The sequence below is a fragment of the Mustela lutreola genome, chromosome 10 (genome assembly GCF_030435805.1).
Source record: "Mustela lutreola isolate mMusLut2 chromosome 10, mMusLut2.pri, whole genome shotgun sequence".
NCBI lineage: Eukaryota > Metazoa > Chordata > Mammalia > Carnivora > Mustelidae > Mustela > Mustela lutreola.
The window spans coordinates 13,473,331-13,498,457 of NC_081299.1; the positions used below are offsets into that span (position 1 = coordinate 13,473,331).

The 25,127-nt window shown below is 42.6% G+C and overlaps 1 protein-coding gene across 7 annotated transcripts in view; it reads right to left on the minus strand.

Moving 5' to 3' along the window:
* UBR4 (ubiquitin protein ligase E3 component n-recognin 4) overlaps nt 1-25,127 on the minus strand; it is a 135,456-nt gene that overhangs the window by 94,920 nt on the left and 15,409 nt on the right. For all 7 annotated transcript variants that reach the window (XM_059137659.1, XM_059137654.1, XM_059137657.1 and 4 more), the window contains exons 11-26: nt 24,901-25,091; nt 20,800-20,899; nt 20,529-20,666; nt 19,739-19,856; nt 18,706-18,893; nt 17,400-17,559; nt 17,194-17,279; nt 9,549-9,718; nt 7,791-8,073; nt 7,037-7,172; nt 5,605-5,684; nt 4,843-4,971; nt 3,003-3,185; nt 2,728-2,850; nt 2,409-2,638; nt 47-168 (exon numbers count right to left, since the gene is read on the minus strand). In XM_059137659.1, coding sequence (XP_058993642.1) covers nt 47-168; nt 2,409-2,638; nt 2,728-2,850; nt 3,003-3,185; nt 4,843-4,971; nt 5,605-5,684; nt 7,037-7,172; nt 7,791-8,073; nt 9,549-9,718; nt 17,194-17,279; nt 17,400-17,559; nt 18,706-18,893; nt 19,739-19,856; nt 20,529-20,666; nt 20,800-20,899; nt 24,901-25,091 — 2,437 coding nt within the window. The remainder of the gene's footprint in view (nt 1-46; nt 169-2,408; nt 2,639-2,727; nt 2,851-3,002; nt 3,186-4,842; nt 4,972-5,604; nt 5,685-7,036; nt 7,173-7,790; nt 8,074-9,548; nt 9,719-17,193; nt 17,280-17,399; nt 17,560-18,705; nt 18,894-19,738; nt 19,857-20,528; nt 20,667-20,799; nt 20,900-24,900; nt 25,092-25,127) is intronic.

The window sequence follows — 25,127 nt, forward strand, 5'->3', positions numbered from 1 at the left end:
AAATCTTTTATAAAAAAAAAAAAAAAAAAAAAGCACATTCACTTACCCAGAGTGTTCGCCTTGCACCTACTAGAGCCAATAGCCAAAACAGCAGCAAAGCCATGCAGTTTCTCCTGGGAAGGTTTTTCAGTGGATCCTTCTTCATTAAAGTTCTGTAGCAAATAGGCTCTGAGAAAACAAACAGGGGATACATGAAAGCTGAAGAATCTACTCCCATCACAGTTAGAAGAAACTGCCCTAGACAAACTGAAACACCTGCACCTCTATTAAATGTAGCTTACAGTCCCTGCCCCTTTGTGATCTTGTAAAAATTCCAAGGGGCAGCTGTCTTCCAAAGAACATCCCATCCTCTGAAATGTTCCCAAAACATAATTCCAGGACAAATGAGCTTGGCAAACATTGAACACTATCTACCCACCTCCCCCTGGCCCTGAAAGATGGGCTGTGTATATATTGAAGGATCTGAGAAGTACGGTTCACCTTTGAATAACAGGAATTTTAACTGCGCAGATCCACTTACATGCATATTTTTGTCAGTAAATAAAATATAATACTGTGGGGGCACCTGGGTGACTCAGTGGGTTAAAGCTTCTGCCTTCGGCTTGGGTCATGATCCCAGGGTCCTGGGATCGAGCCCCACATCGGGCTCCCTGCTCAGCAGGGAACCTGCTTCCTCCTCTCTCTCTCTCTCTCTGCCTACTTGTGATCTACATCAAATAAATAAAGTATATATATAATACTATGAACATATTCTGTCTTCTTTATGATGTTCCTAATAGCATTTTCTTTGCACTGGCGTAATTCTAGGAATACATGATATAATACATAGATATAAAAAATAGGTGCCAACAGACTCTTTGTTATCAGTAAGACAATTACTGCAATTCAGGAAGACACAAACAGCTATAAATTTAGAGGGTAACTACCACCCTTAACTCCAGTTCTAAAGTCCTTTCACTTCCCCATCCGGTCAATAGCAGGCTATCAATAGTATGTTTTGGGGGAAATAAAAGTTCTATGCACATTTCCAACTGCACAGGGGAACTGGTGCCTCCAACCCCATGGTGTTCGAGGTCAATTGTACTATACTTTTTCAAAAGCAGTTCAACCATTACTTACTCAAGACTTCCCAAACTCACTTGCCAGGAATATTTATTCACAGCTTAGTGCACAAAAGAGTTGGCCTAATGGTCCAGATTGGAGCCTAGAAGCTCTCAGAGGGCAGGGACTTGCTCAGCTTTGCTACTGCCATACCCCACCTCCCTGCCCCTGTCGGCACCTAGAGAAGTACTTGACACACAGCAAGCACTCCCATTTGCTCTTCATACCTACTGCTTGTATATCGTCAAGAACTATGCCTCCAACAACAGGCCTCAATCTACTTATTGCAAGACATTCAAACTTAGGCATTAATTAAGCTTCACAAGGATCTAAGTCCCTTTTAGCATAAAAGCTCCACAGAGCAGGAGTGCCTGGATTCAGTGCGTTAAGCCTCTGCCTTCGGTTCAGGGTCATGATCTCAGGGTCCTGGGATCAAGCCCTGAATTGGATCTCTGGACAGCAGGGAGCCTGCTTCACCCTCTCTCTCTGCCTCCCTCTCTGCCTACTTGGGCTCTCTCTCTCTGTCAAATAAATAAAATCTTTTAAAAAAAAAAAAAAAAAAAGGCTCCACAGAGCAGGAGCTGAACGGTGAAACTCTCTTGGGACCAGAGGAAGTAAATGAGTGTAAAGGGACCCAGTAAGAACAGCTACGTGGGGTAGCCACATCTTGACTACGGTGCGCTAATGTCATGTGGCAAGTCAGACCCAGTTTTACCAGTTCATCCTATGTAAGAAAAGCCAGAAATCTTATTTTGTGAATAAACTCTCTACCTGCATACAGTGAAAGTAGATTAAACATCACGCAGAGCTAGTTCTACAGGGCATGAAATTTGCAACGTGTTATTTTAGAAGACTGGATTTTAAAACACTCCCTGACTCACTACAAAATTTGTTTCTCTACCTATATGAAACTGAAAGAGCATTTAGAGCTTCATCTTAGTGCATGACAAAAATGACATGTTTGGGAAAATTTCATTATCTTTCCTTGTATCCTACAAGTAAAATGCTAGAAAATATTTAAAGGTTCACAGAAATCAAACAACTTCTTGACTCTTTCTGAACTATTTGAAAATTCTCTCATCAGGCATCCCTCTCTTTATATTAGAGAAAAAAACATTTTACTGAGAAGGAAAAAAACCTTAGGCTGACAAAAAGGAAACGTTAAGATTCTGAGTCATTAAGGATCTGCACAGTACATAGAACCACTAAGTTCAAATTGAAGAATTTTCAGGCTTCTAAAGAAAATAAACCCCCCAAGAATCTAAACTCCCCATTTCCGACATCTGTGGTCAGGCAGCCCACCGCACCTAGTGAACGATGCATAGGTGTCAATGAGCTGTAGCGTGGCTGGAAGGAGGTTCTTGGTGATCTCAGATGACTTATGAGGATCTGTCTCGGCAGCCATCTTGGAAAAATGTTCATCCAGGGAGACCTGGACCTTGGAAATGGCAGCATCAAGGGTGTAGATGGACTGCAGACTTGGAATTTCATGGAGTTGCAAAATGGTGGTACAGTCGATGCTACAGAATGATGAGATCTTCAAAAGTACCCAAAATATTAATTAGCTGTGGCAAAGGGCTACGGCAGAAGCTAAATCCTGGCATTATGGACCCAAAACGAACATACCTGTCGAGCGAAGTATTCCTCTACAATTTCAACGTCATATTTCACTGAGCTGCATTTGGTGGATGCAAGTTCTAGGAGAGAACCAGCATGTTCTGCTTTCATTCCCTGTTTGATAAGGTGATCCTGTTTGGACAGCAAGAAAAAGTGCTCAGGAGATTAAAACAGAGAGAGTCTAAAGCTTTCATTACCCTTAAAAACTGACAAGTTCCCACAAGCACAGAACATGGTGGCTTTGGTCACCCCTTAGCAGAAAGCCGTATGTGACACCGTCGTACCTTTATCCAGTTGACATAGGAGCTGATACGGAGGCGGGAAGACCAGCGCAGGGTGTGTAAGATGTCACATTCACTCATCTCAGGTGAATTCATGGCCAGCTGATTCATGTAGGTCTTTGATGGTGGCAAAATCCCCAGGATCCTCCACAGTATCAAGAAGTAACACTGAAGGGCACAGGCCTCCTGGAAGAAGCAAAGAGACCGGTCACAGCAGTGGCACTTGGTATCATGTCATGAGCCTGCAGACAGCAAGAACCGTTCCAAATACACTGCTTAGAGCAGACTGTGTGCAGTCCTGATCTTCAGCTCAGATCTGACTCACAAGTCTGGTCCGCTCGTCTTTGACAGAGAATATATCTAATAACAAAGCAGAAAACAGGGCGCCTGGGTGGTTCAGTGGATTAAGCCTGTGCCTTCACCTCCAGTCACGGTCTCAGGGTGCTGGGATTAAGCCCCGCATCAGGCTCTCTGCTCAGCAGAGACAGTCGTTAACCATCTGCCTTCAGCTCAGGTCATGATCCTGGGATTCTGGGATCAAGCCCCACATCGGGCTCCCTGCTCATCAGGAAGCCTGCTTCTCCCTCCCCACTCCCCGGCTTGTGTTGCCTCTCCCTCTCTCTCTCTCTCTGACATATAAGTAAATATAATCTTAAAAAAATATATATGAAGATGCTAACAGAGACAGGAAGAAGGTGCCCCTACAGCAAAAGTGGAGCCCAGCAAATAACATTTTCCTTCTAGAATAAGTTCAAATCCTAATAAGTTCAAAATCCTAATAATCTCAAATCCTCTCTCTGTGCCTGCCTCTCTGCCTACTTGTGATCTCCCTCTGTCAAATAAAATCTTTAAAAGCGGGGGGGCAGAAAATAGTAACACACACACATAAGTAACTTGCTCCTCCTGTGCACTTCTCACAGGCCAAAGTCACTGTTCTAAGACAACTCTGGCTCCCCAAGAATTTACCAAGTAACCAAAAGACAGCAGATCATCCTGGCCAGCAACCCCCATCATCAGATGTCCCTTTTTATGGCCTGAACTGCTCTTATGGCTTCTAGAGGTAGAGACATATTCATGGAATCACAGGAAAAAACACCAGTGGAAGACTTTCACTGTCACATATCAACCACCATTCACTGAAGGTCTGATATTTAGGTTGCCATTATCTCTCAAAGTCATATAGGTCCCTCAATGTAACAAAAAGAAAGGCAAAAATGGTTAAATTATCTCCAAAGTGAATATAACTACCCAAACGCATAAAAATACTGAACTATCAGGGCGCCTTGTGTGGCTCAGTTGGCTAAGCAGTCAGCTCAGGGCACAATCCCCAGGTCCTGGGATCAAGCCTCAAATCTGGCTCCCTGCTCAGAGGGGAGCCTATTTCTCATTCTGCCCATTCTGCTCCCTCCCCACTCGTGCTCACTCCCAATCTCTCTCTCACTCTTTCTCGCAAATAAATAAAATCTTAAAAACAAAAAAAAAAAAAACCTTAAGCATCTGTCAGTTCTGGAAACAGGTAGTTCAGTAACTGATGAGATCCCAAAAAGATATTTCTGGTAGAACCACTACCCAATTATTACATTCTGAACTCTTTAAAAATCAGCCTGGGTAGGACGTCTGGGTGGCTCAGTCATTTAGTGTCTGCCTTCAGCTCAGATCACGACCCCAGGTCCTGGGATGGAGCCCCACATCAGGCTCCCTGGTCAGCGAGGAGCCTGCTTCTCCCTCTCCCACTCCCCCTGCTTATACTCCCTCTCTTGCTATCTCTCTGTCAAATAAATAAATAAATAAAATCTTAAAAAATAATAGTAATAATAATCAGCCTGGGCTTCAGTGGTCTTACCAGGGCCGTTACGTTCTTGTTTTCCTTTCTCCTGACGGTATCCAGCTGGGATCCAGCTGCAAGCAGGGATGTCAGGGCGGTATAAAGCTCATCATACTTGACAAGCTTAGAGAAAAGAACATCACATGCCTAATATTGAGGGGAAAAAAATATTTTTTCTTACTTTCTGAAATATATTGTCTACTACCCATCCATATCCTATCATTTAACCTCATGACTGGCAAAATACCTCATTCAAATTATAGGTACGAATTTCTCATTGCAGCAAGATTCCCACTCAGGGACCACTCTCGGTTTATGGGCCATTTTGAGCAAAGAAAGGCAGGCATTAGAATGAGGCAACTATTTTTGTCATTAAAAATATCTAGAAGGTGCCTGGGAGGCTCAGTCATTAACTGTCTACCTTCAGCTCAGGTCACGCTCCTGGGATCCTGGGATCGAGCCCCACACCAGCAGGAAGCCTGGCTCTCCCTCCCCACTCCCCCGCTTGTGTTGCCTCTCACCCTTCCTCTCTCTGAAAAATAAATAAAATCTTAAAAAATATATCTACACGTGAAGATGCTAGAGACAGGAAGAAGGTGCCCCTACAGCGAAAGTGGAGCCCGGCAAATAACATATTCCTTCTAGAATAAGTTCAAATCCTAATACAGGCCAAATTCCCTTATTACAAAAACCAAGTCATTCCCTTTTTCCCCAGACAGACTGATTTTGGTGGAAACCATCTGACCCACATGTAAAATGGGGTTTTAAAATTCCTGGTACCACAGAATCGAGTCGGTTCAAATCATCCTCCGAGGCTTCTGGGGACAGGACACAGTAGAATCTGGGTTGTGGGACAGCATCTGAAAAACAATGGGCTCATTAAAAGAATGGTTTCATTCTCAACTCTTCTTAACAAGTCTAAAATGTAAAAACTAAGAAAACACTTTGGACACTTGAAGACACAAACAGCCTTGGCACTACTGACACCCAAGGCCACGTAACTGCTACAGTCCTATGCATGACAGGATGTTTAGCACCCTCCCACTGTGACAACCAAAAAGGTCTCCAGACATTGCCAAGGGTCTGCACTGTGGGAGGGGCCCAATCATCCCTAGTTAAGAACCACTCCTCTTGGGGCGCCTGGGTGGCTCAGTGGGTTAAGCCACTGCCTTCGGCTTAGGTCATGATCTCAAGGTCCTGGGATCGAGTCCCACGTCGGGCTCTCTGCTCAGCGGGGAGCCTGCTTCCTCCTCTCTCTCTCTCTCTCTCTGCCTGCCTCTGCCTACTTGTGATCTCTCTGTCAAATAAATAAATAAAATCTTAAAAAAAAAAAAAAAAAAAAAGAACCACTCCTCTAGAAGATAAACGAAGTGCTCTTATAATCACCAAGTTAATCATTAAAACTGGGTCTTTTTTTTTTTTTTTTTTTTAAGATTTTATTTATTTATTTGACAGAGGGAGATCACAAGTAGGCAGAGAGGCAGGCAGAGAGAGAGAGGAGGAAGCAGGCTCCCCACTGAGCAGAGAGCCCGATGCGGGACTCGATCCCAGGACCCTGAGATCATGACCTGAGCCGAAGGCAGTGGCTTAACCCACTGAGCCACCCAGGCGCCCTTAAAACTGGGTCTTTAACTAACTGCATTAAACTTAAATGCTGTCTCCCCAATACCAAAGGGACTAAGTAATAGATCCCAGTGATAGTAAATTCATACATAGGTTTGATAAGAGTTTCCACAAAATACATTTAACAGCAGCAAGCCTATGGATGAGCAAACACACACAAAAAATAAACACAAAAGGCACTTCATGAAAAGAATGGACAACCGCTCCTGAGAGACACCAGAGAGAAGGTCACGGCTCCCATTATTTTCTGAACAGTATCCCACCATGACCCGAAAAGATATTTAGCCTATGGGCAAACCATATTCCTATGGAAAATTAAATGCAATCATTCAGAGTGGCAGGAATCCAAGTACTGTACTCTATGAGTAGACACACGAATTCCTAATTCTTACGCCTCAATGTTGTTTTGCCTTTTGTTTTTAAAGCAATGTGGGATATGTGACAGTCTATTTCTAAAAATGTTTTGAATCCCTTGGTATTTGCCACCTGTAGGGAACAGACTAAATCTTAAATAGTCTGTAAGCACCAAATTCAATCCCCTTAATGAAAACCAATGAGTCAGCATCTTATGGACAATCTTCTTTCTGACCTGATGAAAAATGCTTAGACCAGTTTTCTTCTACTTCTTTGAACCCATGATAGAGAGGGGTTGTTGCCCGGCGGCTGTTGCTGTCCTGGGATCCATTTGCCCACCCAAAAGGAGGACTCAGCAAGTTATGCTGCACCTTTTAAAACACAAATACTCAAATTAAAAAAAGATACATAGCCACATTCCGCATCTCACTGCAGGTGTGTTAACTGATCAATATATCAAAGCGGGGGAAACTCACAAACCAACATAATGTTTTGCTTTTTCTGTGACTTCTTTGGGGAGCATCTTTTTGCCAAAGTATGATGGGAACAGGGCTCAAGCAAACATTTTAGGAAATGCTGAAAAGTCCTTAACTGGCCATCCCATCCTCATGTTGGATCCCTACAACAGAAGAGTTCACTAATCCATAAAACTTACTGCTCAACCATCCTTCAACTGCTAACAAATATTCAAGAAGGGCAGATGCTCAGAGCACTGAGCTGGACACCAGGTAAAGTGGGTTAATTCAAAGGACACCTGTGAACAGAACCTATAATCCAGTTTTCACAAAACCATCAAATCGAATAACCTACATTTACTGCTCCTAGCTAGATACAAAGTGTGAGTGCACATACACAAGTCCAGAGGTCTTCCTAAGGTTAATCATGAACCTACCACAACAAATGCCTAAAACCTAAAGTCAGCAGGTCATTTTGCTTGGGACCATGGCAACTCAAGAAGAAAAACACAAAAACAATGTGTTTGTCTATACCTGCTCAAACAGATACACAGGGGCTTTGGAGTACTGATGAAGCAGATAATCGAAGATCAGAAGGAGACGAGCCAGGATGAGGGGAACGGAGCGCGCCTGAGCATCCATGTTGGCGCTCAGCTCCTGGATGATCTGCACGAAAAGGGTCAGGATGGCCCGCCGGCCTTTCTCAGTGAAGTTGTGGAAAATGAGGAGCAGCAGCTGCAGGTGCTCTACATTCAAGTCTTCCGTCTCGTTGGGCACCACCCCTTGCAGGGCGTTCTGCTTCATTGTCGACAAAAACCTACCGCAGAGAAAAGGAGAACGTGTCTGGTGGAGGAAGTTCAGAACATCCCCCAAGAGTTACAATGTCAAGGGCTGGAAGAGTTACCCCTTTTTAAACCCAGGCACTAATACAACAAATCAAGGAAGACAAAAATCTACATGTAAGAGAAGATTAAAAACTCAATCTTGGCTACAAAAAAGGTAAATTTGTGAACCATGAGAGACTATGGACTCTGAAAAACAATCTGAGGGTTTTGAAGGGGCGGGTGGTGGGAGGTTGGGGGAACCAGGTGGTGGGTATTGGAGAGGGCACGAATTCCATGGAGCACTGGGTCTGGTGCAAAAACAATGAATACTGTTATGCTGAAAATAAATTTTTAAAAATTTTTTTTAATTTAAAAAAAAAAAGGTAAATTCGGCCACAGAATAATTTTCCCTTCTCGACTGTGGCAATAGCATAAAAAACCCCTTCTGCCCCTTATAACCACAAAAAGAACCGTAAGCTCCCCCAAAAGGTGTTTCATTTTTTAATTAATAAACCTGGACAGTTTTATAAACTAGAAACTGTTCAATTAACTTTTCTCTGTAATTTGACTTAACAGCTTAATTCTTAATTTGAGAGTTTACACTACAGGTTAAAATCACTGCATGATAGCACTTAAAAATAACTCAATGTACTAAAAAGCAATAAAAAATAAATTACACTCTTCAGAGAATTTGTCAAAAGCTTTTATGCAAAAAAGGAATGAATATAGCCAACTGTTTCCACTGCCTTTGGCTATTAGGAAAGAGATTTGTGTTTTAATACGGGTTTCCCTCACCCCCCTCTTCCCCTCCCCCTCCCCCACTCCCTGGCCTTTTTGCAAGATTCCATCAAGAAAAATACAGTGGGTCTTTGGCATTCAAGGAGGTTTATGATTTCTCAAATCCAGCATTAGAGCTATTTGATCATAGCATGGGGAAGAGAAAAGCAAAGCCTTTTAGGAAAACAAACTGCTTTGAAGACTCTTAACCATGTAAACAAAAATGGCAAATATAGGTCCATCTAAAGAGGATTTAGATGATTAATGTGAGCTTCCCCCAAGTAAAAAAATTCTTTAAAAGTTGTCCAAAAAAGACAAGTCACTCTGAGTGGTTTTCATGTTGAGAGCAAAATAACCAAAGATAGAATTCGCTTCCCTGTTTCGTCTTTCAAAAAATCAGGACAAAATAAAATTGGTTACATTCAGGATTCAGGTTCTGTCTCATAACTGCATCCATATCCCCCATGTGCTAAGGGATGATTTTGTTTCCAGACCACAGTGTAGGTATTTCTGCTTCTTAAACAGCGTATCTTCCCCCAACACCATCAGAAACATACTCCTCCGCCCTCACTACTGTACCACTATCATCACATACCTGTCTCAGAGCCCCGGGCTAACTACAAAGAAGTCAAACAGATTGTAAAAAAAGCACATAACCACCTCTGCAGGGCTTCTCCTGGAATTCTCTTACCTGTCCCAAACTTTAAGGCATTCAGGGACATCAGGATCACCTTGAGCGCCGGCTTTATGTTGCCAGATGAGCAAAAGGCGTGAAAGCACAGAGAGGCTTTGAGGGTGAATGTACAAGGGCCAAGGGCCCTCAGAGAAAGGAGCTACTCCCAGCTGCTGCAACAGTGTGTTCTGCCAAGGAAGACATACAAGAAACCATTAGGAAAAAGAGAATGAGGCCAAAGGTTACCCATGAGCCCTAAATGTTACTCTTTAATGCTGGAAGAGTATTTTATTTTATTTTTTTTAAGATTTTATTTATTTATTTGACAGAGATCACAAGTAGGCAGAGAGGCAGGCAGAGAGAAGAGGAAACAGGCTCCCCGCTGAGTAGAGAGCCTGATGCAGGGCTCGATCCCAGGGCCCTGCAATCATGACCCGAGCCAAAGGCAGAGGCTTTAACCCACTGAGCCACCCAGGCGCCCCTGGAAGAGTATTTTTTTTTAAAGATTTTATTTATTTATTTGACAGACAGAGATCACAAATAGGCAGAGAGGCAGGCAGAGAAATAGAGGAGGAAACAGGCTCCCCGCTGAGCAGAGAGCCTGACGCAGGGCTCCATCCTAAAACCCTGGGATCATGACCTGAGCCAAAGGCAGAGGCTTTAACCCACTGAGCCACCCAGGCGCCCCCTGGAAGAGTATTTGAAAGAGCATGCAGAAATTCAGATTTAGACCTGGTTTGGAGAAAGGTCATTCACTCAACAAAGAAGAAAACTATAAAGGGAAAATTACTCATCTAACCCCGTTCACAACTATAGTTAGTTCAGACATGGGGTCCTAAAAAGGGGCGATGCACTGAGACAGCAGAATCTGGATGACTATCCAAACGGGCTGACAGTTTTTCTTTCACAACCAGTTATATACAAGTAACACTGGAAGTGAAAAGGTCCTGAAACTCACAGGTCCAGCCGCTTATATTCCACAGCAGTATCAGCAGAGAAAGTCTGCCTCTTAAGATGTCAAGGCACCCCAAATTAGTCAGGGTTGTCTTTGCCTCCAGTTGTACCGTGTCTTTCAAATGAGCTTGACTTGCAGCTCAGTTATCTAAGCTGCAACTTATCTTCTCAAACATACACACAAACTGAGCACGATGCCAATGGAAAACCAAAGGCCCGCTTTCTCACTTGGCTTCAGAAGACACAAATCATAGTTACCTCGGGATACAGGATAAATTTCTAAGTCTGTCAAATTAAATTATATTCTTATAAAACATCCCAGAGGACCCCACTCCTTGGAAATAATTATTCAAAATGTCCCAGATATCAAGAGTTCATGGAGCTCCTGGGTGGCTCAGCTGGTTGAGCATCTGCCTCTGGCTCAGGTCATAATCCCAGAGTCTGAGGATCGAGGCCCACATCAGGCTCTCTGCTCAGTGGGAAGTCTGCTTCTCTTGCCCCCCTTAACCTGGCTCATGCACATTCTCCCTCTCTCTCAAATACATAAAATCTTAAAAAAAAAAAAAAAAAGTAGTTCAAATGTACTGGGTAGCTATCACAGACTAAGCTCTGCACACACACCGTCCCACGAAATGCTCAGTGTCAGGTGGGTACGTGCTCCATTTTACTGATGGGGGAAATAGAGCTCAGGGTGGTTTAAGAACATGACCTAAAACACATGATTCCCAAGTGTCCAAGCCAGGATAATCTCAAAAATCTGCACTCTTAATCATTATACTCCACACAGCCTTAAAGATTTTCTCAACTCCTAACTCAAGGAAATAATTCAAAAAAATTAACATGCCTGAGCTATATAAGAAATATTACCTGAAACACTCCTGTAATAATAATAAAAAAATTTTTTCAGAAAAAAATCTAAGTATTCAAATCAAGAAAAATGCAGCCATAATAGTGGCAACTATAAAGACCAAGGAAAACAATATTTGAAGCAGTAAAATTTTAAAAAGCGGAAAAAATAGATGTATCGATATTCTGACTTTAATGCGAAACTGCACCTATACAGATAGGGACTAGAAAGAAAACAGAAAAATGTACATCATGAATTTGGTGGAAGGATATGATGTTATAATGTTGATATATTTTTTAAGAGGATTTTTTGTTTTGTGTCAAGTAGTTTCAGGCCTCAGAGCCCTAAGAAATGAGCAAACAGGGGCACCTGGGTGGCTCAGTGGGTTAATGCCTCTGCCTTCGGCTCAGGTCATGATCTCAGCATCCTGGGATCCAGTCCGGCATCAGGCTCTCTGCTCAGCAAGGAGCCTGCTTCCTCCTCTCTCTCTGCCTGCCTCTCTGCCTACTCGTGATCTCTGTCTGTCAAATAAATAAATAAAATCTTTTTTTTTTAAAAAAAAAAGAAGAAAAGAAATGATCAACCATTCCTCAGAACCTGGTTTTCCCCATCCACTCCAACTCTCAGTAGCCCTAAGAGGAACTGACTTTCTAAGTAAAACTGAGCCATAGCAAACCCACAAAGGCCTGGCTTAAAGCGCTTCCTCCAGCCCTTTGGGTGCTCTGTCCCCACCCCTGCTTCGTGCTGGCATACCAGGGTTTTCTTCCTCCACCCTCCTCATTCAAGTCCCATCTTCCAACCCTCTAACTGTTCTCATTACTTCAACAACTGCCTCTTAGTGCTTAATTCCCAAAACTCCATTGTCAATGTTAATTTTGGGGGGCATTTTTTAATTTATTTGAAAGAGACAATAAGCATGAGTGGGAGGCAGAGACAGAGGGAGGAGAAGCAGACTCCCCGCTGAGCAGGAAGCCCAATGCAGGGCTCCATCCCAGGACCCCAAGACCATTATCTGAGCCAAAGGCAGACGCTTAACCAAATGAATCACCCAAGAGCCCCTCCATCTTAATTTTTTAAGAACTAAATTTCAGATTCACATTTTCAACTACCTTCTAGATGTCTTCAACCCACTGGCACCTCAAAATGCCATCTTACTTAAAATGATTTTTTTAATAGTAGTAGTCATAACTATTTTAACTAAAAACATTGATAAAATGCACAATTCTTATACAAAACTCATATGTAATTCTCGTATACAAGAACATACAAACTGCTTTTCTCACTGAACTAAAAGGGCTATAAAATTCTCCATTCCAACAGAAAACAAGACAATCCCACGGTAACGCCACAGCTCATTGCCTCTAGCTTACTCCTTCATGAAAAGAAAGTTTTGCACTCAAGCTGTACCACACACTGGCTTCCAGGCTGGCCGAACAAGCTGGATCTCCAACTTGTTTTTCAGAACAAGAAAATGACACAATGCATCTCATGTAGCTCAAGAACCCAGAGGATCATTCTGAGCAAACGTGCAGTAAATAAGCTATCCATGAGTGAAAAGAACCCGAGAGCTGACTCAAACCTAGGAGAGTGAGCTCCCTGCGAACTCAATATGGCTCCTTCTACCACCAATCCAATTGTTCTTGCTGACATCCCCTTTCTATGAGACAACAGCACCCTTCTGGTCTCATTTGGGTTGAAAAGGCAGTCAATATCTCAATACCTTCCTATCCATGTCCTTTACCCCATTCAAATAATCTCTCGAGATCTCTACTGCAGGCCCTTTATCCATACCTTATCACCCCCTTTCCTCATGATCCCAAACTAATCCCAGTCATCTGGATTTCGACAATGCCTACAACACTACTTGGTATACAGTAGGTGCTCAATGAATACTCAGTGAATGAATAAGTGAACATATACCACTATGTAATATTAAATCATTATACTCCTATACTCAATAGTAATAAACATTAAGACATTAAATATGTTAATAAATATAACATGAATAACAGTAATAGTAACAAACTAATAAAGACAGCAGCTAATCTCTAGTAGGCACTAGTACTATGTGCCAGGTATGTTTATTTTACTTATGTCATGATAAAATAAAGTAACATAAAATTTACCACTTAAATCATTTTTAACTATACAGTTAAAGTGGCATTAAGTACATATACACTATGCAAACATCACTACCATCCATCTCCAGCACTTTATTTTTCCCAACTGAAACCTATGCCCGTTAAACACTAACTCCCTGTGACACTGTGATACAATATTAATATTGTGATACAAGAAGAAATACATATTTGGTCTTTGTCCCACTCCTGGCACAGAGCTCCTAAAATCTTGTCATTTCCTGACAGGGTAAGAACATGTTTTGCTCTTCGTAATAAGCCCCTTTCAATATTACCTGTGTTTATGATAATGAGGCCCCTAAACAGCTTCAGGATGGGGGCTGGTTGCCAGAGGCACCAACCACATAATTAGAGGGCTGGATCCCCAACCTTTCAATTCTATCTCCAACCAGGGCTAGAGTTTGAGCTAATCACCAATGGCCAATAGAGCAAAATGCCAACGGAAAGCCAGACAAAGCCTGCTTTCTCATTTGGCTTCAGAAGACACAAATCATCTTAGTAGACTGCTCTATTAAACAAATTTGAAAGAAAAGAACAGAGAGACCATGCCAACCAAGCACATGGCCTTTTGGCGGAAGGTCCTCTTTCTGCTACATGTTCATAAATCATCTTCAATAAATAGGGTTCAATTTCTTCTGTAAGGAGAGAAAGCCTAGCAGTCTTACTAGCTCAGACCCAGTTTTTTATCACTCTGATGAAGAAAATTTTTATGATGCAACTTACATTTGTTTTCTTTCAAAGACTGGGTGGGGTTCATTTCATTAACCTCCCTTAAAGGACACTGTGTATGTCTTGCAGCACTAGTTAGACACCTTGGGTACATAACTTTGTATGCGGGGTGCAGTTAAGCAGTTAAGCAGTTAAGCGTCCAACTCTTGGTTTCAACTCAGGTCATGATCTCAGGGCTCTGGGCTGTGCATAAGGCTGGCTTAACATTCTCTTGCTACCCCTCCCTTTGCTGCCTCTGCCCCAGTTCCATACACACATGCTCTCTCTTTCTCTCCAAAAAAAAAAAGAACTTTGTACACGATTCCAGAGAAACAATATCAATAGCAGGTAGTTAAATTACATTAACCACCCTTCACTTTCTTCCATGACAGCAATGAAATTTCAGGGAAGAATTTAAAGTCCCATGTTTGGAAATGGAATGAAGACGGAGGTTTGATAACTTGCTCTCCATAAAGTCAGTGATTATGGGAGGCCAAGCTGCACGTCCACACAAAGTCTGGAATTATTTTTTTAAATGCTAAGAGGGCAACATCATTACAGGAATCTTAAGAACTCCTATTCTCTACGGAAAGTATTTCTTCCCCCATGATTTGGACAAGGTTAGGCAGGAAAGGGCCAAGTCCATGAACTTTGAAACTTCCCTAAATAAATTTAGATCTCAGCAAGGAGCTGCTAACTTTGGCCGGACATCTTGACCGTATATAGTCTGAGAAGGTGCAAGAGGCCACATATTAACTAAAGCATTTTGTTCTCTTCATCTCACATAAACAACTTTACCACTCAAGTCATATTCCCTTTCCTGCCAAAAAATCATTTTTTTAACATTTCCTTATTTGTAAGATAGAGAGTTCTAGAATGCACATACGTGCATGCACAGGGGAGAGGGGTGGAAGAAGAAAGAGAGAGAGACTCTCAAACTGACTGTGCTGAGCATGGATCCTGACGTGGGGTTCGATCTCAGAACCCTGAGATCACAACCTGAACTAAAATCAAGAGTCCACTGACTCGAGTGGAGTGGTACGCTCCACTGACTGTACCACCCAGGTGCCCCCAACGCAATGTTTGTATAAATAAGTTTTATAATTTTTTTTTTAAGATTTCATTTGTTATTTGACAGAGAGAGACATAGCAAGAGAGGGAACACAAGCAGGGGGAGTGGGAGAGGGAGAAGCAGGCTTCCTACTGAGCAGGGAGCCCGAGGCCAGACTTGAGCCCAGAACCCCAGGATGATGACCTGAGCTGAAGGCAGATGCTTAATGGCTGAGCCACCCAGATGCCCCCAAAGCAGTTTTTTTCATAACACTAGGTATGTATAAATAGGTTTTATAATTATCTTTTTAAACAATTAAATAAATTTTTAAGAATTTTTCAAATAACTTGGGATGCTAAGAATCATGTTTAACCTTTTGAAATAGATTCCTAGATTTTGTTCCCTTGGGGGAAGTACATACCCCTGAACTGTGTCCTGATTCTGAGAATCCACCAAAATAATCTTAAGAATAGTGAAAAATTTTCACAACAATCTTAGGGCAAACTATTAGAGAGATCTACCAAATTTAATTCTTCCAGGGGAAGTGAAGGGTAGCTGCAACAGAAATCTGCATTTATTAAATAAATTCCCCAGGGATCTTTATGCACACTAAGAGATTGAGAATCACTAACTCTGACCACATTAAAAAATTATTCTTAAAATATGACACTGTGGGGGCTACCTGCGTGGCTCAGTTCAGTGTTGGACTCTTAAACTCAGTTCAGGTCTTGATTTCAGGGTCATGAGTTCAAGCCTCGCATTGGGATTGGAGGAAAAAACACCACATTGTCAAATGGTGGGAGAAAAAGTGAATCTATAAATCTGACACATTGCGGGTAATGGTAAAACTTGGTGCTTTTTTTTTTTTTTTTTTTAAGTAATCTCTATACCCAATGTGGGGCTCAAACTTCCAATGCTAACATCAAGAGTCGCCTGTTCTTCCAGACTGAACCAGCCAGGTGCTGCACTGGTGTGGCCACTTGAGGGAGCAGTCTGGCATTACCTGCATACAGTCACATACTCGGTTTCCTACCAGATCTACTCCCAGTTATCTGCCCATGAGAACCCCCGGTTATCCAGGGGACAAGTACAAGATCACAGCAACACCTGGAGTAGCAACAAACCCTGACACAACCAAAAGGTCCATCAGTGGGAGCAGAGGGGAGATGAATAAATTGGTACAGTCACAAACACAATGGCACAGCATATGGCAAAACAAGAACTATAGAATTAGCAATAGCACAGATGAATCTTGGCAATATAATCTTGGAAAATAATACTAAATGAAAAAAGAAAGCCCAACAAGACTATATATAGAGAGGATGGTATCATTTACTATAAAGCTAAAAGCAATCAAGTAATTTGAAAATTTAAAGAATATAAATGTAAAAATAAGCGTATATATAAAACTAATGAAAGGAGGAATTTGAGATACAGGATTCAAGACATCACTTACTAGTGGGGAAAAAAAACCCTAAGATTTTTTAAGGCCTCAATCAAGCTCCCAGGCTTTATTTTGCTGGTGAGTTTGCAAGTAAGCTTGTATCAGAAAGCATCTACCTCCTGTAATTTCAATGACATTTTTAAAACACATTTCCTACATGGATTCCTTGGATTACTGGTGGAGTTAAGCAATTCCTAGGATTGTTAGCCACTGATATGTCCCTTTTTTATAAACTGCCATCTTATCTATTTTGCCCACCTGTCTACTAGGACACTCATTAGGAGCTGGTTTTGTAGTTTTTCCTTTGCTTTAAGCTTACTGAACGACTTGAGGATAAAGAACACATTTTTTTCTGTCTTGAAATGATCCTGACGGGGCAGAGGGACATATTAGAATAATCTCTCAAACTCTTCCCAGTGAAGGTGTTTCCACAACAAGCCATGTTCCTTTGTAATCAGAACACTACAGCCTACTGGGAGCAGACACACAGCACTTGGCCGAAGGTATCGGTGCAGACAAACCTGCAGAATGGGTGACTGAAGGTCAGAAGTTACCAGAGAGTGGTTGAAGTGATAGAGAGCAGCAGCGAACTCTTCATCTGATGAACCTGGAAAGCAAATAAGGACACTCATTATTCAAGCAGCCCCTTGATGCATCACACCTCCCTGCCAACAGCCAAACGTCACTGGGGGAAAAAATCCACCAAGCCCCTATCCTGCCTACTGACCCTTGAGTCCATCTTTGTCCACCTCTTTAATGATGCTGGCCAGGGTAGCCATGTGGTGTTCTGAAAGAGACACGCTCAGGTAGTTTCGGATAAAATTGTTCCGCGAGTTCAGCATGGAAGAAGTGATGAAGTTCAAAATGTTGGAAGCCAGGCCTAAGAACTGAAAAAAAACCATAAAGAACCTTATATCAGGTCCATAGGCCCAGACTGCCTCCAAATCCTGAATATAAAGAGAACTAAACCACGCCCACAGATATGATGCAACAAAAGCCATGAATTAAAGGGTCAGATTTTAAATCCCCTACAGTGGGATAAAATTTATTATAACAATCTTTCTCACATAATTCTACCAGTTACACAAAATGGCACCAATTGAACACAACAGACTTCAGAAAACACTGTGGGAAGACAGAGGTTTCTAGATAGACTTGCTTCTGTCATTCCTCTAAGGCCCTGAATTTCTTCAGCTCAAGGACATTACTGAAATAAGGAATTCTGGGACTCCTGGGTGGCTCAGTCGGTTAAGCAGCTCCCTTCAGTTCAGATCACGATCCCAGAGTCCTGGGATCGAGTCCCGCCTCTGGCTCCCTGCTCAGCGGGGAGCCTTGCTTCTCCCTCTTCCTCTGCCTCCTACACTGCCTGCTTGTGCTCTCTTTCTCTGACAAATAAATAAATAAAACCTTTTAGGAAAAAAAAAAAGAAGGAATTCTGAGGCCTGTATGATCATTATACACACACAAAATTCTCAGCTCTTTGTTTCTCAAAATGAACTGAATTATTGTGTAAATGTTTTATGTCCACAACCTTGATGAGCTGAAGCTGTATGAAAGTGTGCTCCGTATCTGCCTTATCAATCTAGCTTTAGAACAGCGCTGACACATAGTACATCATCTAGAAACGCTGCCTGAACAAATAATTTAGCAAGCACTTAGGATGGACCACACCTACGCTAAGGGCTCTTTCATTCTTCACAACACCCCTAAAGGCAGATACAATCACTCCCATATGACAGAAGATAAAACTCAGGCTTGGAGAAGTTTTAGACTCTTGCCCAAAGTCTCAGAGCCAGGAGTGGCAGAAGCAGGATTCAAACCCACTTCTAACTCCAAAGGTCATGTTACTAACTCTCAAAGAAACAATACCAAGAATACAACTCAAACACCAGGGGTACACATAAGTCTTAAGAAAAAAATATCTAAATATTACAGTTAATCCAATCTACAAAATGTTTTAGTTCAAACAATCTACTTCTCACACACCTTCTCCCCATCTCTCCCTCCCCTAAACCTCAGAAATTCACTCTTACCAACTCAGGATCTTTGCGACTAGCCAAAATGTTGCCCTTCTCACCAGGGGCCTGTTTACTGGGGCTTTTAACTCGAGGAGAGCTCTCCAGCGGAGGAGGCGGGGGAGGGGGCGGAGGTGCCACTTTCTCTTTACTGGGGGAGATGGTCTCCTCAAACCATTGCCCCAAAATAGGCTCACTGTCATCATCTAAACAGAGAAAGAAATAAGTAATAAAAATCACACATTTTTACAAAGTTTTCAGTACATCTGCTTTGTGAAAGTGTCTACGTCAAAAGGAACACAAGGATATCTTGATTTCAGGTGGTAGTTACGTGGCTGCATAAATTTGCCAGTACTCATCCAAATGTACCCATAAAACAGGAGCATTTTACGGATGTATACTGTACCTCAATAAAACTGGTATTTCTTAAGGAACCCAATGATGTCACTTTACTGGCAACAAGTCAAACATTTTGAAAAACAAATTTTTACTTGTCTATCAGTTGTAATGCCCAAAGTAAGAGCTGCACCTTTCACAATACTATACATTACTCCCACAAACCTGATTATAAAGAACCTGAGACATTTTTCTTATTCAATCTCCAAACTAAGACAAGAGGGCGTGCTCGTTTTGCCCTGTTGCTCACTGCAACAGAGTCTGGAGTTCCTCTCCCTACTCCTCCCCAAGCCACACATCGATGACAACAGCCAAACCAAATCCCTCATACACAACCTCTGGAGATTCACTGGGAAAGCTCAGAACAGAGTTCCCGAAATGCGTCCACACAAAAAGAAAGAGGAATGGAGATGTATTCTGATCTTGGAGGGGAAGGGCTAAAAAGCAATCCGGGCTTCACTGAGAGTAGTTTCTGTCCTTCAGTCTCCACAGTTCAAGTTACTCCTAAATAAGATGTCACCTTTGAGGGCACAGAAAATCAAGATCCACACTAGGCAGGTGAAGACGGCAAACAGAACACTAAAGGAAGCCATGGGGGAACTTCCCGTTGCACTCTGCTGCCTGTCTCCTGAAGACCAAAAAGAGCCCTCTCTACCTTGGCTGCTGTCTTCCTCCGTGCTGCTGAAATCATCCTCATAGTAGGTGTTTGAGTCGGTCGAGGCACTGGCGTCACTGCTCATGGAGCCCTTCCTCTGACGCTGCAGGACGCAGGCCTAGGAAAGCAGGAGGCTTTGTAACTGCTGGTCACAAAAATGGAGCCGCCCTAATTCACCTCGTTCACCACATGAGACACTTTCTCTGTATCTTTTCCTTTCCTCTAAATCTAGGAAGTCCTTCTAATCGCACCTTTCCTTCGAGGCACTTTATCCCACCAAGGCACTCCAAAGCCAAAACTATGGACAAGAATTGAATCAGGGGGCGCCTGGGTGGCTCAGTGGGTTAAGCTGCTGCCTTCGGCTCAGGTCATGATCTCAGGGTCCTGGGATCGAGTCCCGCATCGGGCTCTCTGCTCAGCAGGGAGCCTGCTTCCCTCTCTCTCTCTGCCTGCCTCTCCATCTACTTGTGATTTCTCTCTGTCAAATAAATACATAAAATCTTTAAAACAAAAAAACAAAAAAAAAGAATTGAATCAGGAGTGCTTCCAGAGTGCCCTCTAAGCTACTGCATCAGCATGACAACCGTCTCAAAGCACGAAGCAATCATATGTATCACAACACTGCAATCAACAACAGATTCAAATGTGCAATCATTTAAGAATTTTGCTCATCTTCAAAACCATAACCACAACTCTTGAGATTATGAAGGTCATGGTATACAATCTTCTCCATCATTTTGAAAGGGTTATGTAAGAGCTTCCAATTCTCAGAAGCACTGACAAAACCCACCTTTCTGTAGGAGGTTGAGAGCAATGTCAACAGCAGGTTTGTCAGTGGAACAGAGTCAATCAGCCGCTGGATCCTCTGGATGGAGGTGCTCTGGGCCATAACACTCAGGACCGCAGGAGGACCATCTGTCTCCCAGCCCTTAAGAGAACCGTAGCAAAAGAGAATTCATGTCCTCCAACTGAGCAGGAAGTAACAGGATCGGCCGGCTCATGGGAGCTCCCCAGAAGTGAAGCCAGCAATGGAGATGCTGACCCCAAGCATGAGCCCTCACCTTGTGCAGAGCTTCCACTTGTAGGTCTTGAAAGAGAGAGGTTAACAGCTTGACAGCATGGTTTGCCAGTATTACGGAGAGCACCCCAAATCCCTGGTGCCTACACACACACAAAAAAACAAAACAGCAAACAAACAAATTACAACCTCAAAAACAGGCATCTTGCCATTTGGGGCCTTGACCCCTTTCAGAAACTATGGACCTGTCCCCAGAAGAAAAAAAAAATACACACATAATATCTACATGTAACTTCGAAAACTTCATCTCCCTGAAGCCCACTCATAGCCTGCCTCAGGACCCATAGGCTTCAGGTTAAGAACTCCAGGACTACAGAAAGGCTTCCAAACACCAGCATTTTAGAATTCAAACTATCGGTTCAAATTTACAGGGTGATGTGAAAGATGATGACATTCAAAGGTTGATCGAACTTTTTAAAAAGTCATTCTTTTGGGTGCCTGGTGGCTCAGTGGGTTAAGCATCTGCCTTCAGCTGAGGTCATGATCTCAGGGTCCCTGCATCAGGCTCTCTGCTCAGTGGACAGCTTGCTTCTCCCTGTCCCTCTGCCTCTGCCTGCAACACCTCCTGCTTGTACTCTCTCTAATAAGTAAAATCTCTAAAAAAAAACCCATAAAATTTAAAAAATAATAATAAAAGTCATTCTTTTCAGGAGCTTCTGGGCTGATAAACAGAGGGAAATAAAAGAGTGGTATGTGTTGGAGGGCAGGGATGCTCTATGCTGTTTCTCCACACCCTGCCCTAGGTATCTCTTCAATCTGTTCCAGGTTGACAGCCTCTTATAAGAAACTGCTCATCAATTAAGAAAAAAAGTCATTCTTCTAAGAAAAAGGGTAAAAATCACCAACTTCTATAAAGTATCTAGTCATAAACTAAAGAGAATAAAAACAAAGTTTTAAACTTTAAATGTGAGTAAAACTTTTTCTTTTTGTTCAAATGACCACAGGACAAAAATTAGTAGACCCAATACACAAAGAGCTCGTGTCCATCAGTAAGAAAAAAGGAGAAATATGAAGAGAAAACGGGGGTAAAAAACACAGTTATGGGGCACCTGGGTGGCTCAGTGGGTTAAGCCTCTGCCTTCGGCTCAGGTCATGATCCCAGAGTCCTGGGATCAAGCCCTGCCTCTGGCTCTCTGCTCAGCAGGGAGCCTGCTTCCCCCCTCTCTCTGCCTGCCTCTCTGCCTACTTGTGATTACTGTCAAATAAATAAAGTCTTAAAAAAAATAAATAAATAAGATTATACAAACATGAAGATTAATGACAGCCACTTTCAAAGATGACCGGGAGAAATGGGCACATGGGCACATACCGATAGTGAGAGTGCCATCAGAACAGTCTAGCAAAACCCTGCAAATTTTTACAGAAGCATGCCATTTTGTTCCAACAATCATACTTCTGGGAATTTACCCCAGGGGGATAATTAAACAAGTTCACAAAGATTTACATTCAGAAAACTTATCAAAGCATAGTTTATCAACACAAGAAATTTAATATAGCCTAAATAAGTGCTTCAATAGGGTAATCAGTTAACAACAGCATGTTTATAGGGTGGAAAACCACCAGCCATTAAACACTCATAGTGAGTCTGAAACAGCACCACTGAAAAGTTATTTACAATTTTTTTTCTTTTTTGAAGATTTTATTTATTTGACAGAAAGAGATCACAAGTAGGCAGAGAGACAGACAGAGATAGAGAGGGGAGGAAGCAGGCTCCCTGCTGAGCAGAGGGCCCGAAGAGGGGCTCGATCCCAGGACCCTGGGATCATGACCTGAGCCGAAGGCAGAGGCTTTAACCCACTGAGCCACCCAGGTGCCCCATCTACGGTATTTCCTAGAGGCAATCCTGTTCTGTAAACATACACATCTTGTGCACATCAGTGCACATCATGTGCAATGAAAAATGTCTGGAGGAGTGTTTAACCAGTTTGGGAGGTAGAATTTAGGATGACTTATTTTCCCCTTTCTTAAGGTTTGTAACTTACATAAGGTATAGATTTTCTTTTTAAATGTCAAGAAACAAGAGCTGTTTTTTAAACATTACTATTACTTTGAAGGATAGACCTTTTGGCGCCCTCCCATTTCCTGCTACAGTGCCAAGTATAAAGACAAAAATTCAAAAAATCACAAACTACTGTTCTCTCTGGAACATGCTCATCTCCCTTCTTTGCCTGGTATCTAATATTTTTACCATCCCAACGTCTATTTCAAATTTCAGTTCACTTAACACTTCCTCAAGAAAACCTGCCTTGATTTCTCTGCCCAGGCAAAATACCCTGATTAGAATACTCTCCAGATACAATCTGACATAACCTTTTCACGTCTCTTAGAAATGTGTTTTTCTGTTGTTTTTTTTTTTTAATATACATCACAGCATTCCAGAACTGACACAGAGCTCAGGACAGAGAAGATACTCAGTGAATAATCTGTTAAATGAGGTCCAGAATTGGACTTCCTCCTTGAACTCTAGATATCCATACCAATAGCCCATTCACCATCTCACAAAGAGAGGTCTCAAAGTCATCTCAAACTCAGCATGGCAATAACGAAATTCTATACTTCTTCCCCTTCCTGCCACCCAAGCCCTAAGCCAGTGTTCCCTGTCTCCATAAATTATACAACCCAATTGCTTATGTGAAAAAATTCTGATATCCTATCTTTCACACTCACCATCCAAGCCATCACCAAATCCTATCAGCTGTACCTTCCAAACACATGCTGCTTTGACCTCTTCTCTCTACCTTTCCCACAAGCACCCTATTCCAATTCCCGTCCTCTCTCATTTGGAACAACGCATGAGCCTCCCAACTTCTCTCCCTCCTTTCTGCCTTAGTCCCTGCAGTCTTACTCCCACACCAGCTGGGTTCTTGGGTCACTAAGAATTAATAGATCAGATCACTCCCCTAGGGAAAACCCTCCACCACTTACAGATTACACTTGGCCCAGGCAGATCTGGCCCCTGGCTAGATGTCAATCATGGGGTGCCTGGGTGGCTCAGTAGGTTAAAGCCTCTGCCTTTGCCTCGGGTCACAGTCTCAGGGTCCTGGGATTAGGCCCGCTCGATCCCAGGCAGATTAAGCCTCTGCCTTTAGCTCAAGTCATGATCCCGGGGTCCTGGGGTCGAGCCCTGCATCAGGCTCTCTGCTCAGCGGGGAGCCTGCTTCCCCCTCTCTCTCTGCCTGCCTTTCTGCCTACTTGTGATCTGTCAAATAAATATATAAAATCTTTAAAGAAAAACATGTTAATCATACTCCACCTCCAAATCTGAACTATACCCCCAAAATTTGCATGGCTCACTCTGTCACCTCACATATGTTCTCTCCACCTTGTCCTTAGAGCCCATTTCTTATCATCTTAACTTAAATAACACCCCCGTCACTCTCCAGCCCCTCGCTGAGGCCTATTTTTCTTCAAAACACTCCTATAAGAATCAATCATGAACTTACTAGTGTACTTGCGTTCACTGTTGCTCCAATTAGAAAATAAGCTCCATGAAAGCAGACATTTGCTTTGAACAGCACTACATCCTCCATGCCTGGAAGAGCCCAGCACGTAGCAGGGACTCAAAAAATAAATAAAATCCAGAAATGCCTGGGCTTAGAAAATAAAACCTTGAACCACATGGAAGTCCTATCTCTAACTCCTCTCTGAGCAAGCAGGGCTTACTGTCCAGACTGCATAAGGACGGCAGCAAATGTTCTAGGAAGCAAGCCAAGAGGATCTGACAATCCTCCCCTCAAGTCAAACACACAGGTGAGTAATTAACTGCAAGTCACACCAGCCCGTTTTACAAAACAGGCATTTTTTTCTGATTTGAACCTCATAAAAACTCTGAAAGTTAAATTACACAGACATTTCCCCCTCTTAGAGATAAGCAGACTCAGAAAAAAATGAGCAATTTGTCCAAATTCACATAGCTATGATGTAGAGAGGAGACAATGATCACTACCTTAGTTGTTAAATTTAACCAGGTACAGTGGCAAACAGTTCCACTGATGTGAAGATTAGAGGCTGACCCTAGCTCCCCATCAATACAAAACGGCAGTGACACAAAACACACATGAACAGCCATCGAGTAGACACGTACCCTTTCCCAGGTCCCAGTTTGGGAGAGCCCACTCCCTCTTTTGTTCGAGAAAGGATGTCTCTGACTCGGAGTGCAGCCAGTGGGTCTTTCTCTTTCCCCTTATCGGCCAAGGCAGTGGGACTGAGGTTCAGTATGAGGAAAAGGCTGTTTAACAAGCACCAGGCACCCAGCAGCTGGAAGTTCTGATAGTGCTGTTGAAAAAGTACAAAAGAAAAGGATGACCGCGG